At 37.3% G+C, this 23,154-nt stretch overlaps 1 protein-coding gene across 2 annotated transcripts in view; it reads right to left on the bottom strand.

Moving 5' to 3' along the window:
- Nucleotides 1–23,154, bottom strand: part of LOC108775858 (uncharacterized) — a 32,357-nt gene that overhangs the window by 872 nt on the left and 8,331 nt on the right. For both annotated transcript variants that reach the window (XM_018542306.1, XM_018542307.1), the window contains 3 exons: nucleotides 21,612–22,959; nucleotides 1,488–1,724; nucleotides 117–982 (listed from right to left, as the gene is read on the bottom strand). In XM_018542306.1, coding sequence (XP_018397808.1) covers nucleotides 117–982; nucleotides 1,488–1,724; nucleotides 21,612–22,887 — 2,379 coding nt within the window. In that variant the 5' untranslated portion in view covers nucleotides 22,888–22,959. The remainder of the gene's footprint in view (nucleotides 1–116; nucleotides 983–1,487; nucleotides 1,725–21,611; nucleotides 22,960–23,154) is intronic.

Genomic DNA, 23,154 nt, shown 5'->3' with positions numbered 1-23,154 from the left:
TAGTTGTATGTGCTACTATTTAAAATACTTATTTCTCTATAAGATTTTCATGAAACTTTAACGTTTACGAATCTTTGGTAGAAATCGTTTCTTTTTTAATCAGAATTTATACTCACTTGCCAAGTCTTCAAGTTTGCACCCGAAGAGCTAGGGATATTTGCGACACTTCTACTGTTGATCCTCCTTGGATTTCTCTTACCAGAACTTTTCTCCATACCCAAACTGGCTGGTGCATCCTCCTTGTTACCATTAACTGAGCTCAATGTGGCCTCACCTGAGTAATTATTTACTTGTCCGCCGACCTTAAAGTCAGTGGACTTTTTTCGGGGCGTCACTCTGGGTATGTGTATCTCCTCAAACGACGGCTCCGACTGATTTCTTATTTTTGCGCTCTGGAAGTGTATATTTTCATATGAATGATCTCTTGTCTCAGAGTTGCTCCTTGCTAAGTGTCGACCTGAATAAGGACTTCCCAAAGCCAGATCGTCTCGTTGAGCACTGACTCGTTGAAAACGCATGTTCTCGTAAGAGTGATCGTGCATGCTGGTCTCACGGTTCTCCGAGTTACTGCGTTGGAGAACAGGCCGGGTTCTTGGACAACAGGACGATGGCGACAACCTCGGGAACGCCACGTTCTCGTAAAGAATGTCTTTTTGCTCGTAACTGTCCTGGGAGTAACCAAAGGTGTTGCCGTTGCAATGGGGTGAATTCGGGACGCTGCTCTCTGCCAGAGTCTCCAGGTTATCGTGAAAGGGATACGGTGGCAAGGACGCGGGCTCGCTCGAATCGTAACGATTGTCTTCGAAGGTCTGACTGGTAGACGAAGTTAGGGGACTCGGTACATAGAAATTCGAAGCATTGTCCTTCTGTGGGGGAAACACCTCCGTTACACTCAGCGCCTTTCGCTTCCTGATGCCAGCGTTTATCTTACTGAACTTGCTACGAAGCACATGTTGGATGTCGGCTATACCCTTTGTCGTGCCTACAAATATATAAAGTATATATAGTATAATGTAATCAGCCTTCCCTACAACGTAAAATATATTAATTTTTTTATAACGTTAAATTCATTTTCATTATCTTATTTTAATAGTTTTTTCCGATTACCACATTTAAACTTAACTTTTCATTTGGTGATTAACTTATGGTTAGGTTGTGTAATAATTGTATTTTTCTGTTTATGGTTAATCTAAACTAATAGTTTTGTAATAAATAACTTTGAAAATGATCACTACAAAGCCATTAATTTAATAATTAATAATATATAAATACAGTTGGAGGAATATAATTTTTACATTATATTATAATTAAATTAAATCTAAATCATAAGTTAACTAGAGAATGAAAAATCGAGTCTAATTGTAAATAAATGACTTTAATGGATTTATCTTATCGATCTTATATTTTATATTACATCAAGAAAATCAGATTTACTCGCAGTTTAAATTTCGTAAAGATGGTGTCGTTTCCGGTCAATTCAAACTCACCTGGCAACCTCAGAGAGCTAGTTTGTAGCAGTTTCTTCGGCGAGTTACTATCCTGAAGACTTTTCGCAGCCGGCGAGGCTTCTCTGCTGGTCGGCGTTGATCTCACTGCGTGTATAACACCGTGATTCCCGCCACCCTGTATCAGCGCTTCCTGCGGCTCCGACGACTCTTGTACGGAGCATCTTCGCCGCAGCTTCCGCCAGCGCTGACTGATGCTCTTGTTCCACAGGTTCAAGTCTAAAAAAGAGATAGAAAAAAAAAATATTCAGAATGCATCACTTGGGTCGTTCTCGTTTGACCGAAGACACCGGGAGTATCGTTTCTAAAAAAAAAAAGAAAGAAAAACACACCGTTCCGCTTCCCGGCCGTCAGACTTTAACGACCGGAAACACTTATCTCTTCCCTGCGCGAGGTGGCACGACATCTTTCTATTTACGCACAGATAACAAGTCCAGGACTAACGAAAAGGCGCGTCACGGCATGGATGAGTGTAACGGTAACGATAGGACATTATCGAAAGCAAAACAACGCTAAGCGTGCGATGACTCGTGCGCGCGTACAAAGTGTATCACAGATATTCGAACGCGGTACTACTGCTCCAAAATAAAACAAAATCGACTTAACAAAGTGATAACGCTACTATATTTTGGTCATCAAGATTCCATAAAAGTTTAATTTCTTATTGCGGCAGTTAGCGCAAAAATGCAAGACATTTTTCATCATCAGTTTGTTATTTTTTTAAATATTCTAGTACGATTGTATCTCATTATTTATCCTACATTCTTATAATAAGGAACGGAGAATGAAAAGAATTTTTACTTACGAAATCTAACAATCTAGAAAGGAAAAGAAGTATGTTTTTTCTTTCTTTTTTTTTTGTAAATAATACACGACTTAATCATGCTCATCGACAAGAAATTTTTGACGTTGTATCATTTGTATTGTATCATTATATTTTAATCCTAGTTTGCTACACATGAGTCAAGTTTACTCAAGTAAAAAATATATTCGAGTAAATTTTTGCAAATATTACTTTTTTTTAATTAAAAAACTTAACTTACAAATAATGAGGCAAATGTACACTTCAATAATCTTTTATAAGTATATTAAAAACTAAAATATTTGACACTAGATAAGTTTATTTATTGGTATAAATAAGAATTGTTGTGTTATAGCATTGTTCGAAATAGATTCCAATCAGAAAAAAGAAACAGAAACCTAAAAAATATTCAAATAATTCCGATCACACACACACACACACACACACACGCACATACCACATACACACAATTCATTCCGAATATAATTCCATAGTATTATACATATTAAGAGGTTTGCGTTGCTTGCACTTTTTTCACTCAGCATCTTCGTTTTCTCTTTTTACGACACTACAATAAATATATATTTATCTCGTTTTAAGCAATAAACCTATTGACATATCAGAAAAGTTATTGGATCTTATACAGACCAAGTGTAGTAAACAAAAAAATATAACAACGAAGAGTTAAATACTCGGTTAAATATTTTTAACTCTATAATGATGAAAATATTAACTCTAATAAAAAAAATGTTCAAATCTAAACATGAAACAACTATTGAAAATTTTTCACTTTTTTGAAAAAAAATTTGGCGATAGAAAATAAGATAATAAGCGTTACTTATTTTCTGTCGCTCCGGAAAATTTAACAAATGCCTATCGTGTCAACTCATAAACGCATAAAATCTTCATAGAACTGTCAAGGAAGAAAGCGATTTATAAGCATCTCTGTCACGCGGTGTACCCTCGTCATGCCAATTACGATAGTACTCCAAACGTCAATTCCTCATTCCATCGCGCACATACCACCGACTCAATTACACCTCCCGCCGCAAACCACCGTGTAATCCAATCTAATTACAATTCAATATAGTTTCCATGCTCTCCCCGCAGCGTCCACGTGGCCGGAAAACGAGTCCAAGCGCGAAGTAACATCAGTTCCGCGGGGTCGAGCCCCACTTCCTTCTTCCGCTCCCTCGACGCACCCTCGACGGTAGCCTTGAAGAAAACCGGAGCATAACGTGCATCTCTCATGTATACCGTCACGGCATCATGAATTATTAAAGTCAATGGCAAACTTTCCAGTGGAGTGTTTGAGGGGATACGTGAATTAAAATCTAGAGCTCGCGACCTCTCTGACCGTCAACAATAATATGCTAGTGCGACCGATGCTCGCCACTTTGATACACTGATGCCGGCTGTCGTTTGCTATTACCCCGGGGACAGGGTTACCGTCATCTTGTGCAAAACACACTTTCACTTTTCGTATCTCCGGATGCGCCCGATTTTACGAGGCCTTTTCGCTGCTCCGCGTCGACCGGACGTTGCGTTCGCTGATACACTCTCTTTCAGCCACCTTATATAAATATTAGTATATATGTATAATATATACACATATTATACACACATATATACATATATATATAAAACCATGCACCAGCGAAACCGCCTAATTGGCTGCTTCGTTAACGTCAACCTGCCACGTACGATGAGAGAGTATGACATCAGCTTTGACGCCTCTTTACCAAATTTTTATATCGCCTTCAAGATATTTTATTATACTGGATATCAAAGTGACGAAACTTTTCCGATTGAAGAGCCTTCCATGAAGCAATGAATAAACCTTTTGGTTCGGTGTCTTATACACAAAGCTCCTATTTCAACTATACGGTAATTCCTGGAATACTTTAACAGAGGAGACATAGTTTAACCTGAGATGTCACTTAATCTTTGCTTAACCTTGAAATGTTTCAGAAGCGATGCAATTGGAGATGAAGTTCTTGGCGCTCTTGACAAATTTTACAAGACAAGAGAGAAAGAAAAGAATATTTAATATTTTATTCATAATACCTTTTCAGTTAATTCTTTAAAAAAGAATGAGTATATATAAATATTTAAGTCTTCCTTTCGCGCATCCTTAAAAGTTTCTCTCTTTGCGTTTCTCTTTTTAACTGCGTTTATTTAATTTACATTATTACTGTTACGTTGATTGTTCCACCATCTTTGTCTCCAGGATAATCTAATGCAAGATCAATAAGGCAGTTTAATCCCGGAACGAGACTGTTCCGTTAATAAAGTTCCTTGGGAAAAGCGTAATTAACGTTTGCCGGCTTCAGCTCCATGCAAATCAGTATCGATCACGCAGACCGTGGCAAATCGAATCCCATCGTCGTAGATAATGTCGTCGGAAGTTGAAATCTCCCCTGTCTTGGTAACATCCTTTACAGCAGCAGATCCTGCGAGTTTCGCCCAAAAAATTTTCTCCCACTGAATGATTATCCTCCCACATTTAGAATTAATCTCGGGATTCTCTTATATAAAGTAAATTCAAAAAGATAACATCCTTGTGGGCGTAGAATTGTTTTCTAACACTGACACAGTTTTCCGCGATCATTCCTGTTTCCTTGACACAATTTGTCAAACATCAGTATCTTCTTTTTCACAGAACTTTGAAGAGCTTGTACTAGTTCGGCTGTATCATCATTTGTAACTCCAAGCGCAGCAGATCTGCGTAGAAATAGAAAAAGCCGATGACGTATACCAGCATCTCGATTCGTGAGCATACCGCGGGATCAGTCAGGGTCATCGATCGTCCTTCGCGTTCGGCGACGCGAGACGGATCTTCGCGATCGCGCGTTAACTTCGTTTTCTCGATTGTGAAGGCTGAATCTCCGTTTCGGAAATCGCAGGATCTACACTGCGCGCGGTCTCGGCATGGACTGAAAGGCCCTGTCCCCAGGCTTCACGTTCACGTTGTCGTGTGTAAGGCGTCACATTGTCGGTCACATGCGTGTGCGTGTGCCGGCGTGTACACCACACGTGCGCGGCTCTCTTGATACCTGTACATACTTGGTGACGCCGAGTAAAAATATCTGATCGATTCAAATTCAAAATTCTTTTTACTCCAATACATTAAAAGATTTTTTTTAATTAAGATATATAGATTTATAACTTCGAATTAAAAAAGAAGATTAAATTTTAAGAATTATAATTCTTCAATGCTGAACGTTTGCTTTATTAATCTTATCTACAATATTTTCATTGATATCCTCCATGATATATTATCTACAATTTGTCTATTAGGTATGTCATCTATCAGATGTCTGAAAGAAATATGTTGAAAGCAATACGCTTAAATAGATACTTGAAGCACAAAGATTTTGCAGTTGCAAGTGAATCCTATCTAAAAGAACTATTGTAAATTATATTTTACACTTTAATTGTAACAAGAAGATATGTAAAATTTTTAATGTGTGTATTAAAAATGTTCGTATATAAACCTCAGAGAGATGTAAATGAAATTTCTACTCGATTTTAAACAATTTCAAATTTATGATAGATTTTCATCGAAATTTACATTATTTTGTTTATGAAAATATCGAATATTGCGCTCATTGCTATATTTAACACTGTTTTAAATCTCAGGGAAGTAAATCGGTTATTTGAAGGGAAGGCGACGTTTCTTTTGTTAACGACCACCGTATACAAACTGCAGACAGATCGTGTACTGATTGTGGGAGTTCCTTAGTGTGCGTTAGAATACGAGCGGTCTCTTTCGCTCAGGGACTTGCGAGCACGTGTGTCGTCCACTCAAGCATACAGCGTGCACGCACACACGCTCCTATTAATGTACATCACGGCTGCGTGCACACCCTACGCGCTGTTGCACTCGTGTGCCTCATGGTCAGGGCGGGACGCATTATGTTCTTTACAATGGTATAAGCGTGTCTTTCGTGCACGAGTCCACATGAAAGTGGACGCACACAGACACTGAGAGGCGCAACGATTTTTGGACGGTAATAATAGGTATCACAGGCCAATTATAGTTAAGAATGACTACATTTTCTCCAGCCAATCCTCTTCTCCATCCACGTCGGCACACTCGCGCACACATATCTCTCCCTTACTCTCCAGAGAGCTTGAAATATCTACATATAAAAATAGCTGACGGAAGAAATAAGATAGCAAAATTATAATATAATTACGGAGTAGAACTAAGGAATTAAGTAATACTGTCTTTATTTTTATTCCTATATTTAGTCACGCCAAAAATCTAAATATAAAATATTGAGATCTTATTTAACACGTTCACCGACATTATGAATCTCACCGCGGAAGATTATCGCACGCAAATGGCGCTGCACTTTATTAATCTTACATATAAAGAGCTTGTAGATAAATAAATAAATGGAAGTGACGGAGCGGTTGACGAACGACGATGAACGTGTTTTAAAGAGATACGCACGCAGGAATATGTACGTATTCACACATACGCAGCTAGCACGTGCACGCCGACAAGTTACGTTCGTATGCGTGACTTTAAGTGACACACCGTGCGTGAGGTCAAGTCCGGAGAATGTTTCTTCTATTGCTCATTGTGTCTCAGGGAGCCTCTACGGCGTATTCGAAGTAAGTGAGTATCGCCCTGGATGGGAATTTGCACTGCCATTGAAACGACGAAGGCAAAAGCCACTTAGGTTTGGCGATTCTCGGATGCGGATAGTTTGCCTTTGTCATATTTTATAAATTAACGTATACTTTTTTGCCTGAATAATTTTACATGGATAATTGAAAATTATTATATGCTTTACAAAAGCGATATAATAAAAAAATATTTGTATTATATTACACAAAGATTGACGAAAAAGAAGATCAAATAGTTCTCAGTTTAATAATTCAAATTTGAAGATTACTGAAGAAAAATTACTGAATTATTACTAATTTTTTAACGCTAGAACTTCAGGAACGACGTAATAGAATGTACTTTGCTATTTAAAAAAAAAAAAACAAACTAAAAATAGCATTTTGCAAATCAAAATATTCTGAAATAAGGATTTATATATATCTATATAAATTAGTATAACAGCATTTTCATGCACCTCCACAAACTGCTTTTAATTCTCGGCTTTCCACTTTACTTATCCCGGAAACTCGATGTTTAACATACATCAGAGAATTATTATTTTTATACCTCACCCTGAACTTAGACGTAGAAGAAAACATCGTTATATAACGACAATTAAGTCATCAGACAAGTCAATTAAATGCTGTCTCGCAATTGCAATCAAGCAGCGCAGCGCATGTATTTTCAACGTAAAAAAGCGACTTGGTCGTGGTGAAATCGACGTTATTGTCCGAATGCGGTTTCACGTCGGTTCTAGTTCAAAACTTACATAAAGCAACGAGTTGGCGATCAGGCACTCGGAAACCCGAGCATTCTTCTGATACACGTCAGCGCGCAGAAAAGGAGCCGAAGAAGCGTTTCCCTTTCGAGAAAAGGAAAGAAGACAGAGACACGCGGGGTCAAGAATGGGATGGAAAAGGGGCCCGTGGGGTACACAGTTGCAACGCGTAGTAGACCAACGCGAGAGGAATGCATAAACGGTACACCGTATAAGTAGCTCCGCTTGGTCACGATGGTCAATTCCAGAAAGGCACGCGTGAGAAATGCGACAAGAGAAGGCCTGCGCGTGCGCGAGCCTTCAAAATCTTAAGCAAAGGAAGTGTGACGTTGGTTTGAAAGAAAGCTTCATCACTCCTTCTTTAAGATTTCAAATCAAACGAAGTTAGAGAACATCGAAGTACTTTAAAAAATAAATTGAAACATTCCTCTTTTTAAGTGAAAAAGCAGTCTTACTTTGATCTTGCTTTCAGTTTTATTCAATGAATATTAAAAAAAATCTTTGGCATTAATCCGACAAACACAATTGAGATAATTATGATAATCATGAGAAGGTGAAGAATGACTTCAGAAGAAACGAATGACAGACTGAAGAAGAGAATTCGCGCGCGAGCGCAAGTATTAAAAAATACCTAGCAAGGCACAGTGAATATTAACTTGAAGTTGTCATAAATTCGAGAAAAAAATAACAATTATTAATTCTATCATGCAATACCGTTTTCTTAATTCAGTTAGGGCATTGTAAAATATAATAATTATGATATACAGACGTTTGAGTTCCCAGTTAGTGTCAGGCGTAAAAGTCCTGATATTATAATGGGTTAATAGTTTCTTATTACAAAAGCGAGATGACTGGGACAAATGGCTCACGTCCAAGGGATCTTTCGTTCCACGTTCTTGCCGCGATAGGTTAAATTCATCCCTCACGGTCACAACAGCGTTGCGTCACCGACGACGACGTAACGAAACTCTCTCTTTCTTCCCCTCTTTCCATCTCTCTTTCGCAAGCTCGTGGCGTCTACTCGGAAAGCACGGTATAATTTGCTCAGGGCCACGGTATTTTTATTTCGAGCAAGGTCAATGACGCGCCGGACTTGTCAGTGCGTTGCTCCGCGTCGCTGATAATGGTATCGCGTGTCGCGCGCAGGTTCGTCTATAGTCGCGAGATTGGATACAAGTGGAAGGAAACGGTTGAATCAGCAGGAATCGCGTGTATCGGGAAAACGAGCTCCAAGATTAGTAGAAGAGGCGTGTCACACGCAGTATCAACGGTGACGTTTAAAGCTTGATGACGCCAATTTAATGGGCGCACATATATACAATAAACAGCATCTGCAATGAAATTTTAAGGCTTAAGACTTAAGCCGTTTAAGCCTTTAGCCGTAAGAAATTAACCATTCGAATTTAAGGAGAATAATTGATTATGATTAGTCAATTTAGTGGTACAAAATATTGACCTATAATATTGACTCAATATGTCTTTAACATTTAATCAACGTATTACTAATAAATGACTTCTAGAGAGAGAGAGAGAGAGAGAGAGAGAGAGAGTTAATTCATCTTATTTTAAATATTTATTTTTTATGCATCGAGCTAATGTTAGATGCAATTTACTTCGCCATATGGCACACGTTGACAAAATCCTTATCATCAATGAATCAACAAACGTACGACAAACAGTCCATTACATTAACAGCATGAACATATGCATTAAATAATTAAAAAAATACTGCATTGATAACGAGAAGATATCACAATTATCTAACTTGATTTACGCAGATATCCCGTTATGAACGATAAAATAAACACCGGAAGATTCTGCTGTGTTTACAATTTTCGTAATACAAACGCAATGCAGGAATTAAACAACATAAATCGGTAAACTCCTCTTACAAAAACAGAATTAAAATGACAAGAGAGAGATATCTCATTTCCATAAGATATCTTTGAAATTGTAACTCTACAAACAAATTTTCACCGATCCGTTTCAATTCAACCATCTTCTCCATCGTGAACGTAAGTTTCTTTGCGCAACGTGGTGACTTATACAAACTCCTCCGTATTCTTATGCAAATCTCCTATCGCCTTCGTCGCGGCAAACGGAGGGTATTGTAATCTTTTCAGTCGGTACTTCCAATAAGTTTCGTCGCGTAATAATACGAAGAGCATCGCCCGGCCCCATTGTCCGCGACATTTCAGCGGCGCACTTTTGTCGACGGTGCGAATTGTTCGGAACGTGTCCGCGGTATAATCGAGTAACTGTACGCAGACAATAGCCGAGGCCGCACGGTACGCATCGTTGACTCCAATTATGCGAGTTCTCAACCTCGGCGTCGCCGACCACCGTCACTGCTACCACGATTACGCGAACGTCATCTGTGTATAATATATATTATTGTCACTTTTTATATTCGATTGAATCGATCGCTTGTGCTTGCAGATGCGTTATCTTCTCCGTGAAATCTTTTATTTCATATATTTAAAAATTGATAACAATAGAAAATAAATATCAACTATGTTTAACGATAGCAGAATTCTATTGAATGACCTAATTTGCCATTTAAATCTTTGCACTTTAAAAGTTACAGACATGCAACGGTCTTTTTTTTTTTTTTTATTAAGAATAGGCCGTATTCAGCAAGGAACGATAAAAATGCCAAACCGGCTATTCTTCCAACATGAGTGTTCTTAACGATGCGATTGGAACCGACATAACAGCGAATGGCAATTGTCGTGAGATAACGTTCGCATTTCCGCTGAAAATACCATACCGGCGAAATCGTTTTCATGTATCCGCGTAACATCGCATTCGTGCAATCCGAGGCCACGCACAAATACTCACGCACCCGACGTTTGTGTACAAGAAAAAATATCTAACATCCGCTTTTACCGTTACGGTCATTTGTGGTCTTCAGCATTTGTAAATAAAGAATGTACCGATATATTGAGTTAGAAATTTAGATCAAGAGAGATGCTGATATTGCCTTTAAGGGAAGTGAATCTCTGCGGATCGATAATTATATGCTCTATTCCTTTCTCTGAGAAAAATATGAACATTTTTAAGTGTTGGAAGAATTACTATGCACAAACGCGCTTTGTAACTCAGGAGTTAAAAATAGCAATTGGACAAGATAACGTAAAATATATGTAAGAAACTTGTGCAAAAACAAGATAAGAGTATATCTATACAGGTGAATTATTAGGATACAAATGGAATGGATGAATAGATGATCAAAGTAAACGATTACATGTGATAGACCAATTGAGAATGGAAATGAACAGGAAGACGAAGTCCAGATAAGTGTTCTGCAAAGATGAAGCAAATGCGCTATAGGGACTCGGTGTGAGTCAGTAAACTCATCGAAATGTAAAGAGTGGAAACTACCGACTCGTATGATTTCCACCAACCATAGAAACGAGCGTCCGTGAATGGACAAAGAAAAGATCGCGATGGTGAACGAGGAAACTGAGAGATTCGCGGTATTATGCCGTGGAAAATAAATTACGTTCAGCACACTGGCTTTTATATCCCGGCAGGTATTCTCCGCTGAGATACGTGAGAGAATGCGAACGCACTTAGCAATATGTACACGAATTATGGGTGCGAGCACAGCATGACGTGAATGACTTTTGACGAGTGTTCAGCGGTCAGCATCGTCTCCATTGTAGCGGCATTCTATTGAAACTCTTTCAGATATCCGTTATTGCGTCACGAGTTTCTGTCACAAAACAAAAATTATTAAATTATTCAATAATGATATTTGACAGCTACACTGTAATGAGCACGAAAGAAATATCCTAATACAGATTATATTAAAATAAAATGTATTTAAATTTAGAAATGTATCTATTTTCTATTTTAGAAAACTCTGGCTGGGGATTATAATTTTCGTAATTCTCGTAGATTTTCCTAAGATCATTTTTAGAGAGAGTATCAATAAATTAATTATTAATTTAATAATGCATGTCTCAGCCTTGGTATAAAATTGAATTTCAAGATTTTTATCACAATAAATTCTGTTCCTAAAACTTTATTATAATTTTTACAATATGAATCACAATAAATTCTGTTCCAAAACTTTATTATAATTTTTACAATATGACTGTGTGTAGCAATTAATTGATACTGATATAATTATTAGAGTTTACCATACATGATGCAAAAACACTTTAAAAAATTCAGAAGCTTGATATGAATTTTAAATACATATTAAAGTATTAACGAAACGATATTTCTTCAAGCAGTTAATATGGCGTACTACGCCGCATTGCTTAAATGGTCATGCGAACGTTAATTAAGTGTGTGGTCGTGTCAATGTTCGCTGACCAAGAAAAGAATTATTCAGGCAGGAAGTTCTACCTTTCTACGCCGAATTTCAATCAGTCGCGTAACTACCGTTGGAGCTTCCGGTCCATTTCGTTCACCGCGAATATCTCCCAGGTACACTCAAAGAAACCGCGAACTTCCTGCGCAAATAAACACGGCCTGAGAACCGGTGAAATCCAATTGGAAGCAATTTATTTATTATTGTCATTTCCTTTTCCAGAAATCGCTCTTTCAATTATATAAATAACTAAAATAAAATAAAATAAAATTATAGTATTAGGAACCAGTTAAATAACACCAGCTACTAATAAAGTTAATTATAAGCTATCTGAAATTAAAAATTTTTCATATCATCAGCATTCTTGGTACAAATTACGATAATCTAAAAAACAATGTTTCTACTAAATTGATTAATTCTATGTCTAACAAAGGTCATCAGAAAAAATTAAGTAATTAAGTAAAAAAGTTAAGTAATTAAGTTTTCAAATTCTACAGCTATCCAATAATGTGGATAGCTGTAGAATTTGGACAGTTGAATTTCCATGCGTTTTCGCATAATATAAGTCGCAAAACAGAAGCTGGTTGAAAATGATGACTTCATCAAACCGGAGCTTGCCTCCCTCAGGCAACAATAAGAAAGGAGAAACCGTTTCAATTCTGAATGGCGGCAAACAAGGAACGATCTCGGAGGTTAAACCAAGCGATCAAGTAATCGGAAACTTTTGCCTTTCTCTCGCGGGTTCGATTCGAGGCGTGTCGTTTAATCCAAGAAACTATCATCTCCAGCGTTATCGTGCGACCGTCTCGGCAACGCTGGGGCTCCACCATCGCGGCTAATGTCAACGCGCACAGCGCGGCGAATTGTCACGCACGACAATGCTAGCGACGAGAAAGAAAGACAAACTTCGGACTCCTTCTCTCTCTCTCTCTCTCTCCCTTATTTCTCTATCTCCTTCTCTTGTTTCCCATGAGGATACCATCCGACACACCGCGTCTTCCCGGAATCTCTCATTATGTCGCGGTCACATAGCCGCGCGCGGGAACCGCGCAAGTAATAATTTCGTATCTCGGTACCGCACGACCCGACCGCCGATAGGATTTTATCGCCACCGTAGCAATTTGTCAGTCTGCGATGTAATTCGGTGAAGCTCCAAAGCCCATGATTTTCGCGATTCGTAAAGCGAATTTTTAAGTCTGTGTGTGGAGAGGCATTCTTTCTTTCTTTTCCCATAAAATTATTGTACACAGAGGATATATAAAAAAACATATTTTTCTTCTTTTTTCTTTATATACTTGATGTATAATAATTTCATCACATTTTTTTTTATTTATATTTTTTTTGGTAATAATTTGTAAAAAGGAAAAAGACACTTTTCCTGTTACAATAAGAAGAATGTTCTTCATAGCATCGCGAAAGTGAAACAACATCTGGAGCAGTAAGTATATATGTACGATACACATAATAATTACACACATTACACGTTGCACATTGATTCAAGATGCGATAATCGGAGACTATTATACACGTTACGTTTCGTCTTGCAGCAGAGTAATAATTTAAGTAATTTTCAGAAGCACAGATGCGAGACAGCAGGGAGCCTCAAGGAGACGTTCTCGCCCTTAATTTTTAATTGCCGGAAGATATGTCGCAAAGAGATTATGCAACCCTAATTTCCGATGATTAAAATCCTCAGTGTTAATGCCACACGCCATTATTTGAGCAACCGTCGAGCTGCTCATTATTCGTGTAATTAAATTTTAATGGCGAGAGGAGAATGTTGGCCGAGTCGTGCGCTGAGATGCATAGTGTAACATATATAAGTATAACTTCTCGATAAGAATTCTTTTTCGTGTGGAATGTTAGCTGCGATAAACAGGCGCCTGACCACTGCGTGGAATCCGTCCGACGACAGACTTCCTCCGTTATTCAACATTGCGCTAAATCTCTCATTACGATCATTCGCGATAAACGTTTCATTTTGTGTATTTTTTATTTTATTTATCTCTTATTTTTGATCATCTAGAAATCTAAACTGCGTAATATTGAAATAAGCAAATCAGTAATGTACAATATATAAATTAAGAAAAAGATTACGGCGTCTTATTTTTCCTCGCTTGCCCGAGTTGTTGAATATTTTCGTGTTAAAATAGGTCACGCTTAATGTAAGAACGGAAATGACAAACGCGTATCGCGATTTCTTTGCTTAATTTAATAATTTTATATGGTGTCAAAGAAGCGCACAAAGCCCGCATTATATCGATTAACTCGGCATTATCTCTTATTGAGTATAAACAGGGGTGCAAGTATCGGGGATGTTATCACAGTCAGTCGAGCAAAAGTCGCCGACTGGCCTCTGAGTTTCGCGTTGCAAGCCGGGAGGCTCAATGAACTACAATAGCACGAAAAGGATAAGAGAGAAAAAGCGATGCATTTGTGAGTCGAGTGTTTTGGCTCCGAAAATGAATGCGATGTAAATTTTACGTTCACCTCCGAGTACCGTAAACATATCCCGAGCACAGAGGACACTCGGATGTTTGAAGTACGACCGAATGGAAGTACGCTGTCAAGGCACACACACGCGAGCTCGCGCGTGTGCCGGAGTGTCTGTAATTAAGCGCATAACAAGGCTTGTTTACGCCGAGTTCGACCGGCCGGCCCTCGTAATCTCCAGAGCCGCTTAGTCTGCCGTTTTAATCTCCTCTCGGCGTGGCGCACAGTCATCCACGGTATGTGCGACGTGTCCCTACACCGTGTGCCCGTAAATAGAAACTTTCGCTGCGCCAGCATTGTTCTCGATCGCAACACTCCCGGAGCCACGTTAAACACGGCCGGTTTCAAAGAGCGTGGGACATTAAACGGATCATTGATCGCAGAGGGACATACGGAAATTCAATTCTGCAAAACCAGTAAAACCACTATCGACAGAGTCTGTGGAAAATTTCATCGAGGTTCAAAGTAATAGGACAATTACGTAAAAAAAAACAATTCTTAAAATCAATACTAAAATCGACAGGATATTTAGTCTTGAATTGAGTGCAAAATAATACTTGCATCAATATAAATTCAAGCAAACAAAACTAAAATCTTTTTGAAGCAAGATTACAATATGTTTTTGCTTATACATATAATTACGAGAATATTATTTTCAATTTAAGACTAACTTTTTTCTGTATAGAAGTTTAGAAAACAAAGAGTGAAATATCAATTAATATTAATTATTATTAATTGATCGTGAGTTTTTTTTTAAGAGAAATCAGTCTGTTTTCTGATGACAAATCGAAATTGTGGTGTTCACTTTCGAGAAATGGTCCTAAGGTTTATTCATGCGCGACAGGGTGAAAATGTCAGGCATTTACCACACGAGCATCTTAGATTTCTCTCACCTTTGCTGTGCATTTTGTTTATGAATAGCTCGGCAAACAGCGCAGCAAATCAACATCGATTTGTATAATGATCATGAAAGGCCTTATCACGTAGATTATAAATCATCTCAGTCGCGATTTATACCCTTTATACATATCTCATCGTCATGTAAAATAAATACAAGCCGGCAAATATATTTAGACTTTAATTTCTTTAGAATTTAAATTACGTCATAAATTATATATAATTATTGGACAATAAATTATACGCTTGACATGCAGGTCATATGTTCCAACATTAAATTAAATAACAATGGATTTCTTGATAAATCAAGAATATTTTTCTCTTAATATTTTCAAGATATCGAAGATATCGATCAATATAGTTAAGACATCCAAACTTTTTAAATTACATTAAATGAAGGATTAATCACTTTATACTTTTGTTTTCTCAAAATTTATTAGATCTGTTTTTGATCTAATAAATTTTTAGAAAACAAGTATAAACTCTGTTTCTTCCAAATTTTAATTAAAACTTATTTTCAAAAAATATTCTGCAATGAAAAACTTTTTACATACAATAATCTTATTGATAATCTTCTCAAACAAAAAAAATTAATTCTCTATATAGTTCCAGTAACAAAATCTTATGTTTTATTTCACAATATTTTATAATTTTATAATAGAACTCAAACTTTGTCACATTTTTTTATTAAATCTAAAAATCTGTATTCTATTTCCTTTTTAATCTTTATTATTATTAAAAGTGCTCATTAATATTAAACTTTTACCATTTTCCTATATGTTATCTTGTATATGTAAGACGGAGAATTATGTTAATATAACTCATTTTGTCAAGTATGTGTAATTAGCTATAAAATATTCGCGGTCCGTTCTCGCGGGCGCCACGAAAGTCATCCTGCCACCTCGCATAAGATTACCTTCGCGGCGTTGCGTAAGGTCATAAAATCTCACCTTCTCGTGTGTCAAGGGTCGGGTCCGTACGTCGTGCTACTCACGCGATCTCAGTTACGTGTACATCGTGCCCTATCACGAACCCTTTCCCCCCTAGAAATTCCGCGCTCCCGACAAGGGTTTCACGACTTCCTGTTAACTCCCGGCGTCGCAAACTTTCCCTTCGCTCGCGGAATTTCTCCGCAAAGCGAAATCTCTGACCTTTTCGTTTCTGACGCAGACACTTTCCTTGGAAGACTGATAACATGTGCCTTGAGGTAATAGCATCAATTAATATATATAATCGCAAAAAGCAAAGTTTATATTCATCTTTATAAATAATAATAATAATAATAATAACTTTATTGATATCAACAGCTTGATATTAATCTTTTTTTATCTCATTGACCATTCCTATTCAGGAATCTTTAAACTTCGAAATTTAACAAATCATATTAATTATTTAATTAATTACGTGAAACGTAAAGCATATAAAATAATCAATTAAAACTTAAAATTTCTAAAGTAAAATTTTTTTCAGAGAATAAATAAAATGTTAATTCAATTATAAAGAAACTTGACTAAATGTAATTTCCTTCAAATTAAGCTTCAATTAATATAATATGAATTGTCAAACAAATTAAATCGTCGCTAATTACTAGAAGGATAAATTATTATTCTAGAATTGTTTTTATCACAAATTTCTCCTCCAAAATTTTAACGGTCATATCTCCAATGAAATTTTCGATTTTTGAACGCATTTACCCCCGAGGAGTAACTCAGAATCTCAAGGTCATCAAAGTTAAAGACCAAGAGGTAGAATCTCCTTTCTATGATGTCGCCCCGGCTCTCCAGGATCGCTTTTGCCTTCATTAAGAAAAAGACAAAAAGTCACCCTCACCTTTGTTGTCGCAGACGTCGCAAAGCACCATATCCGCCGGCAGTAACGAAGCGTGTGTATCCTACCGCGTGGTCGCATCCGCACTGAGATATTTTGTGACGTAGGGCGGCATTGCTACGGGTTGCAAGAGAGGGCGGAGGAAGCTGAGGTGGAGGTGGACGAAGAGCAGAAAGAAAACGAGGAGAGACCGTCGTTGAACGACCGGATACTATCGATCGATTGGACTGTAAAGTGTTAACGGTTTGACAGTCACGTTTACACTGGCGATGTAGCGCATCAGAACCGATGTATGGACGACCAACGGTCCCCAACATCGGGGTCGAGAAAAAGGGGGGATCATTCCGATGTGACCCATCATGGTGGGGATGCTCGGATCAATATTAGGGCGTAGACTCAAGGGCAAGGGCCGCTATAGAGCCTATATGGGGTGTCGGTCCTCTAACTCAGCGGATTTCTCAAGAAGTAAGAAGTCTAATTTTTCTTGAACGAGAGAATCGGCATTCGCGTCGGCTAAGTTTCGAGAAGAAATAAATAAATAAGGGGAGAACTTGTTTTCTTAAACCCCTTAAAGCTAAATTTTTTTCAGGAAGATTATACTTAAAATTTAATTTTCCATATGAAAAAATAGAAACTGAAAATTAAAATAAAGCAGACTTACAAAGATTGCTAAGAAAAGTTAATAATTATTAGACGATAAATTAAATATAAAGGGCATAATATTACACTGAAAAAAAGATTGAATATGTGTAGCATTTTTAATTGACTACTGCAACCAATTAAAAATACTATGCCATATTTTACTATCAAATTTCTACAACAGTCAATCTTTTCTTTTAGTATACATTTTATAATAATTGATTTAATAAACTAAAAATTTTCCTTGAAAGCATTGTCAAGAAAGATGTTTTAATTGTTCCAAATAACTATTATGTTAGCAAAAGCTTAATACGCTTTTTGCCTAATAAAATCTCTTATAAATTAAATAAAAGAGTTAATTTTCCATTCAAATCTAAATATTTATTATTAAGCTTCATTAAGTGTGTATGTGATCGATGCTTAATTATTAAAATGTTCTGAATATTACAAATTTATTTTAAATAGCTTGTTAAAATTTAGGTCAAGGGTTCTGGAGCACCCTGTATAAGAGAAACGCATGCGTGCGTGTGAAAAGGAATTCGGATATAATTGATCGCATGGCAATATCGATCGTGGTTGTCGTCGATGCTCCCTATTATGTCTAGAATTTATTATACATGACCTTTCCGCTACCTCTCTCACGATTGCCGAGATTGGTTCTATCACCTTCGCATGTGTGCCGTGACTGCGAGGTTTACACGAGATTAGCGATATTAGGTATGTCATAAAAATTATTGCATGGGCGTGTAAAGTGCCGCTTGTTCGTATCGCAGTATCGACTAATCTATGTTTGCGCCGATCGACACCAGAAAAACACTTTTTTACTAATAATACGAAAAGCAATCACGTTATACAAGATAATCGCTGACCTTTTGCATTTCTGAATAATTTAATCGCAATAGACTAAAGTCAAAAATTTATGACCCTCATTTGCCAGCTGATTAATTTAATCACGAGTAGATGCTGCCTAATTAATCTTTCTAAATTTTTAAATATTAATACTAACTTTACGTATCTGTGTGTGTGTGTGTGTGTATGTGTGAATTAAGAAATCAGTAATAAAAAGAAAAAACCAGATATAATAAATAGAACTCTCAAAGATGATTAATAAATAATCAATAAAATGGAGAGTCAATGCAATTATTTATTTGAAAATTTTAAGTAATTAAATTTATCTTGTAAAAGATAACTTAATTTTACACTGTAAAAAATAGAATGTTAATTTTAACTCAAAGGCGTTGAGTGGATTTTCTGAGACATGCAAAAATGTTAAAATTAACATTTTTGTGTTAATGTTAACATTTTTGCATGTCTCAGAAAATCCACTCAACGTCTCTGAGTTAAAATTAACATTCTGTTTAGTGTACTTATGATTTAAAAAGTTATTCGCACTTTCCGATATTTATGCAATCGAATTACCGGAATTACGATCCTTGCTTAAGGCAGACGATAAAAATGATTGCGTGTCATTAGACTATTAATTGCGCGCGTCGTGTTCTCTCCTCATTTTACATATGAAAACTTTCGCGGCGTGAGAATGCGAATTGCCGCGAGACGAGGGAGAAACTTGCCCCTCTTCTGACTTTCAGGACGAAAGCGCAGCATTACGCGAACGGCCAGGTATTCGAGCGTAGCAGCTAGCTGAACATGAGTGCATAGTTCAAGCGTAAACGCGGTATTTCACCGCGACGCGAAAGGATTAACCCTTTACAGCCACCGACGACCCGAGATCCTTTGATTCAAGAAATTTTTCTCGAAGCGGCTGCTTTACAAATCTTCTCTAAAGTGAGAAAAAGAGAGAGAACGTCGGCTTCACGTTGCATAAAGATTATGTATAGTCAGTGTAATGTGGCGATATCTATATTGCTAGAGCAACGCGAAATTCTCCGCGACGTTTTGAAGAAAAGGACATTTCATGCGTATAGTAAATATTTTTATAAGCAAGCTTTTTTTTTATATATGCTGCGCAACTGCGATTATTTTAATATTTAACGTAAAATATAATATTAACATTTCCTTTTAAAAATTCTATTTCAGCGAAGAAACGCTTTCTCTCTTTGTATTACTTCATTCTGCGTAAAATTAAATATTTGCAAAGAAAGCTGAGAGATCCAAGTCTTAATCTCTAATTCATTTTTAAGCTAAAATTCCTTTTGTCTTATTTTATTCTATACAAAATAGTCCGCATTTTTTCTTGATGTAAATTGCAGCCTGTTCTTATTCGAGAGAATTATGACGTGTATCAACATTCTTGAGTCATCGGGCGGGCACGTATACAAACAGAGATATATATGTAGTATCTACATGTAAAATGATAAGTCACAGATAAGAATGTTCAGCTAGGATAAAAGAGCTGTGCAAGGTATGAGGGGTACGCCTGCCGCTGAAATACCTTTTTACACATTGCACTCAACTAAAGGTGACGGCAATGCCATTCTGCTCTGAACACGCATTCATACACAGAGAACTAGAAAATTTCCTGGAAGCATTACCCGTGAGAACATACCGACACTTTTGGCATTTACCGAACTACAATTCGTATTTCAGATCGTAGGTGAAAAAAGCGACACTAATTTCTAATCTAATCTACTCAATGTCAGTCGATTTAAGGCAACGTTTAGTTTGTATATCTATTTAGAATTTATATAGTTTCAGCTTGTCTAATCAATTTCGTTACTTTAAAATATTTTATATACATATATAGTATTATATATAGCAAAATTATTATTAAAATAATTTTTTATCTCTCTCTCTCTCAATCCTGAATTTAAATTAATCTTATAAATTATGCCTTTTTCAGAATTGATTATTTTAAAAAGGATCGAAGATAAACAAAAGTAAAGTTATTTATGCGCAACGAGTGACTTATATATATATCGATTCATAAATCTGTGCTCGAAAGGCACAGGGTTTGATCTTATATTTCCATTTGCATAAGTATCAGCTCTTCAAAGTATTCTATAGGGGTATACAGTCGAGTGCTCGAAAAGATCGGAACCGTCATCAACATAGAACTTTCACTGCAGTACTAGAGAAAAGACATTCCGCACGTCTGTTTCTACGGTTAAATCCATATGTAGGGGACATATGTCATGGGAACATACACACACTCTGTATTCAAAACACACACTACCCTGACCTGCGGTAGTAAAGCGAATAAACGTGCGAGCGTGAGGGTGCGTCCAAAAATAAGGGTGCTTTAGTCCCCCGAGGGATCAATGGACCACGCCAGTTGTGCTGTAATTTTAAACACCTCGACAAACGTCACTAATTAAATCTCCTGGCTTATAAAACGCACCCCTTTCCTTCAAACATAAATGTCGAGCATTTAACGGCCTGCGGGTATTAAAACCGATAAAACCTGACAACTTCAACAACCATCCTTCAATACGAGATAAAAATAGAATTGAGGAAATGCGGGACGAGATCAATAAACTAGTAAACATTTCTTGCGATATCCTGTTTAATAAAGAGAGAAATTTGATAAAACGGTTTTCATATTTTAATTTATCGTGATTTGTTTCATATTTATTGTAACAAGCTAAATAAATCATGTTAAATTTAAAGAAATTAATTTACTATCGTCATTAATTTGTGTAATTTATTTCTAAATCTTAATATCATTATCTAACTGATACAAATAGTTCCTACATACGTTAGTCGTTGTCTTCCTCTCATTAGAATTTTTATCACGCGCAAGATGCACAAGATTAGTTCAAACTCACCCTTCCGCTGATCCTCGCTGTCGGAATGGAGCTCCACGTCATGCAGCCTCATGGATTGCACGAATCCTCGCCAGTGACTGCGCGATCGATCTCTCTCGCCGAGATCGTTCTTCAGGTTCGCCAGCTGCCTATCGGATTCCCTCAAGAGCCCGTCTAAAATATCCGGTCTTTCCAGATTAGAACTGGTCTTAGAATTCTTGTCGGCGCTTATTCTTCTGTTCGATGAGTTCTCTCCGCGATCGAGATTACGGACTCCTCGGTCGTCTGACTCGCTTCGTCTATTCGCGACGTAATCTGCGTCCCTCCAATCCTGATAATTCTTTGAGTTTCTTCTCCTACGAGCGGGAGGACGTGGCTGATCCTCCCAATTTGCGTCTTCCCTCTGCTTTTGCTTGTCTCTCAAGTCTTTCTCCGGAATCTCATAAAGGATCTTATCCAATGCTTTTCCATTTGTATTCTTACTCGATATCTTATTAGACACATTCTTCGGATTGTTATACCGATCCTTCAACGATTCCCGATTGTTTCTCGACGCCTCTAAAAGCTTCTGCGCCAGTAACCGAGTCCTGTTGATCTCCACTCCGGGCTTTCTTTCCTCTTTCTCGCTTCTGATCTTTTTGTCGTTGCTATTCTTAATCACTGTTCTGGATGAAGAATCCGCCGATTGAAACATCTGCTGGATCTTGAAGATATCCGATCGGATCTTGGCTGAGGTCGGTGCGTCGTTCCTTTTACTTGAGATCGCTACCATCAATTCTGTTTTCTGTGAAGGATTCCTGTGACTCCGCTGCGTTGGTGGAGTGTTCCTCAGCCTTTCCAAGTCTCTCAGATCCGCCAACAGAGAATTGTGAGTCCTCGATATCCTAACGTTGCCATCCTCGAGACCAGCAACAACGCTGCGTGGTCGGTTTTTCGAGTCTAGTTTGCCAATCTTGTCAATCGGTGTTAGCGATTGATCTAAGAAAACGGTTTCGCGAATCTGACTGATATTGCGCAGCTTGGGTGCGCCGATCTTTATACCGGTGGTCCTCATAATTACCTTCTCGACCGATTCAATATCCCGCTCACGTCCTAATCGCCTCTCCTCGATCAACCTCGCTCGATTGGCGTCGATTGACGTCGCGAGTGAGTTATGATAAATTGGGCTCTTGACGGATGTAATGGCTCGCGAATTTGAACTGGGATTAACAGATCTGCTGCTACGCAGAGGAGACACCCTCACCAGTTTCGGTGCATCCCTAGGATCGTCCGTCTGTAAACTGCCTCGGTATACCATTTTCTTCTCTTTCAATTTCTCAGTTTTTTTCCTTACCGAAAACAGCGAAGATCCCAAAAAATTGTTGTTTATCTGAAAATTTAAATTTTAATTGAGTACTGAAATTTAATTATAAAAGATGAGACGAAATAACTGTATAATAAGAACGATAATATAATATTATACATATAATATATATATAAAATTTTAAATTTTATATGTACGGTTATATTTATATATAATATATTTATCAAATTAAGTAATAATTAGAGGCTCAGAAGAATAAAT

Source organism: Cyphomyrmex costatus, unplaced genomic scaffold (genome assembly GCF_001594065.2).
Source record: "Cyphomyrmex costatus isolate MS0001 unplaced genomic scaffold, Ccosl1.0 scaffold33, whole genome shotgun sequence".
In the NCBI taxonomy this organism is placed as follows: domain Eukaryota; kingdom Metazoa; phylum Arthropoda; class Insecta; order Hymenoptera; family Formicidae; genus Cyphomyrmex; species Cyphomyrmex costatus.
This window is presented reverse-complemented; position numbering and strand designations above follow the sequence as displayed.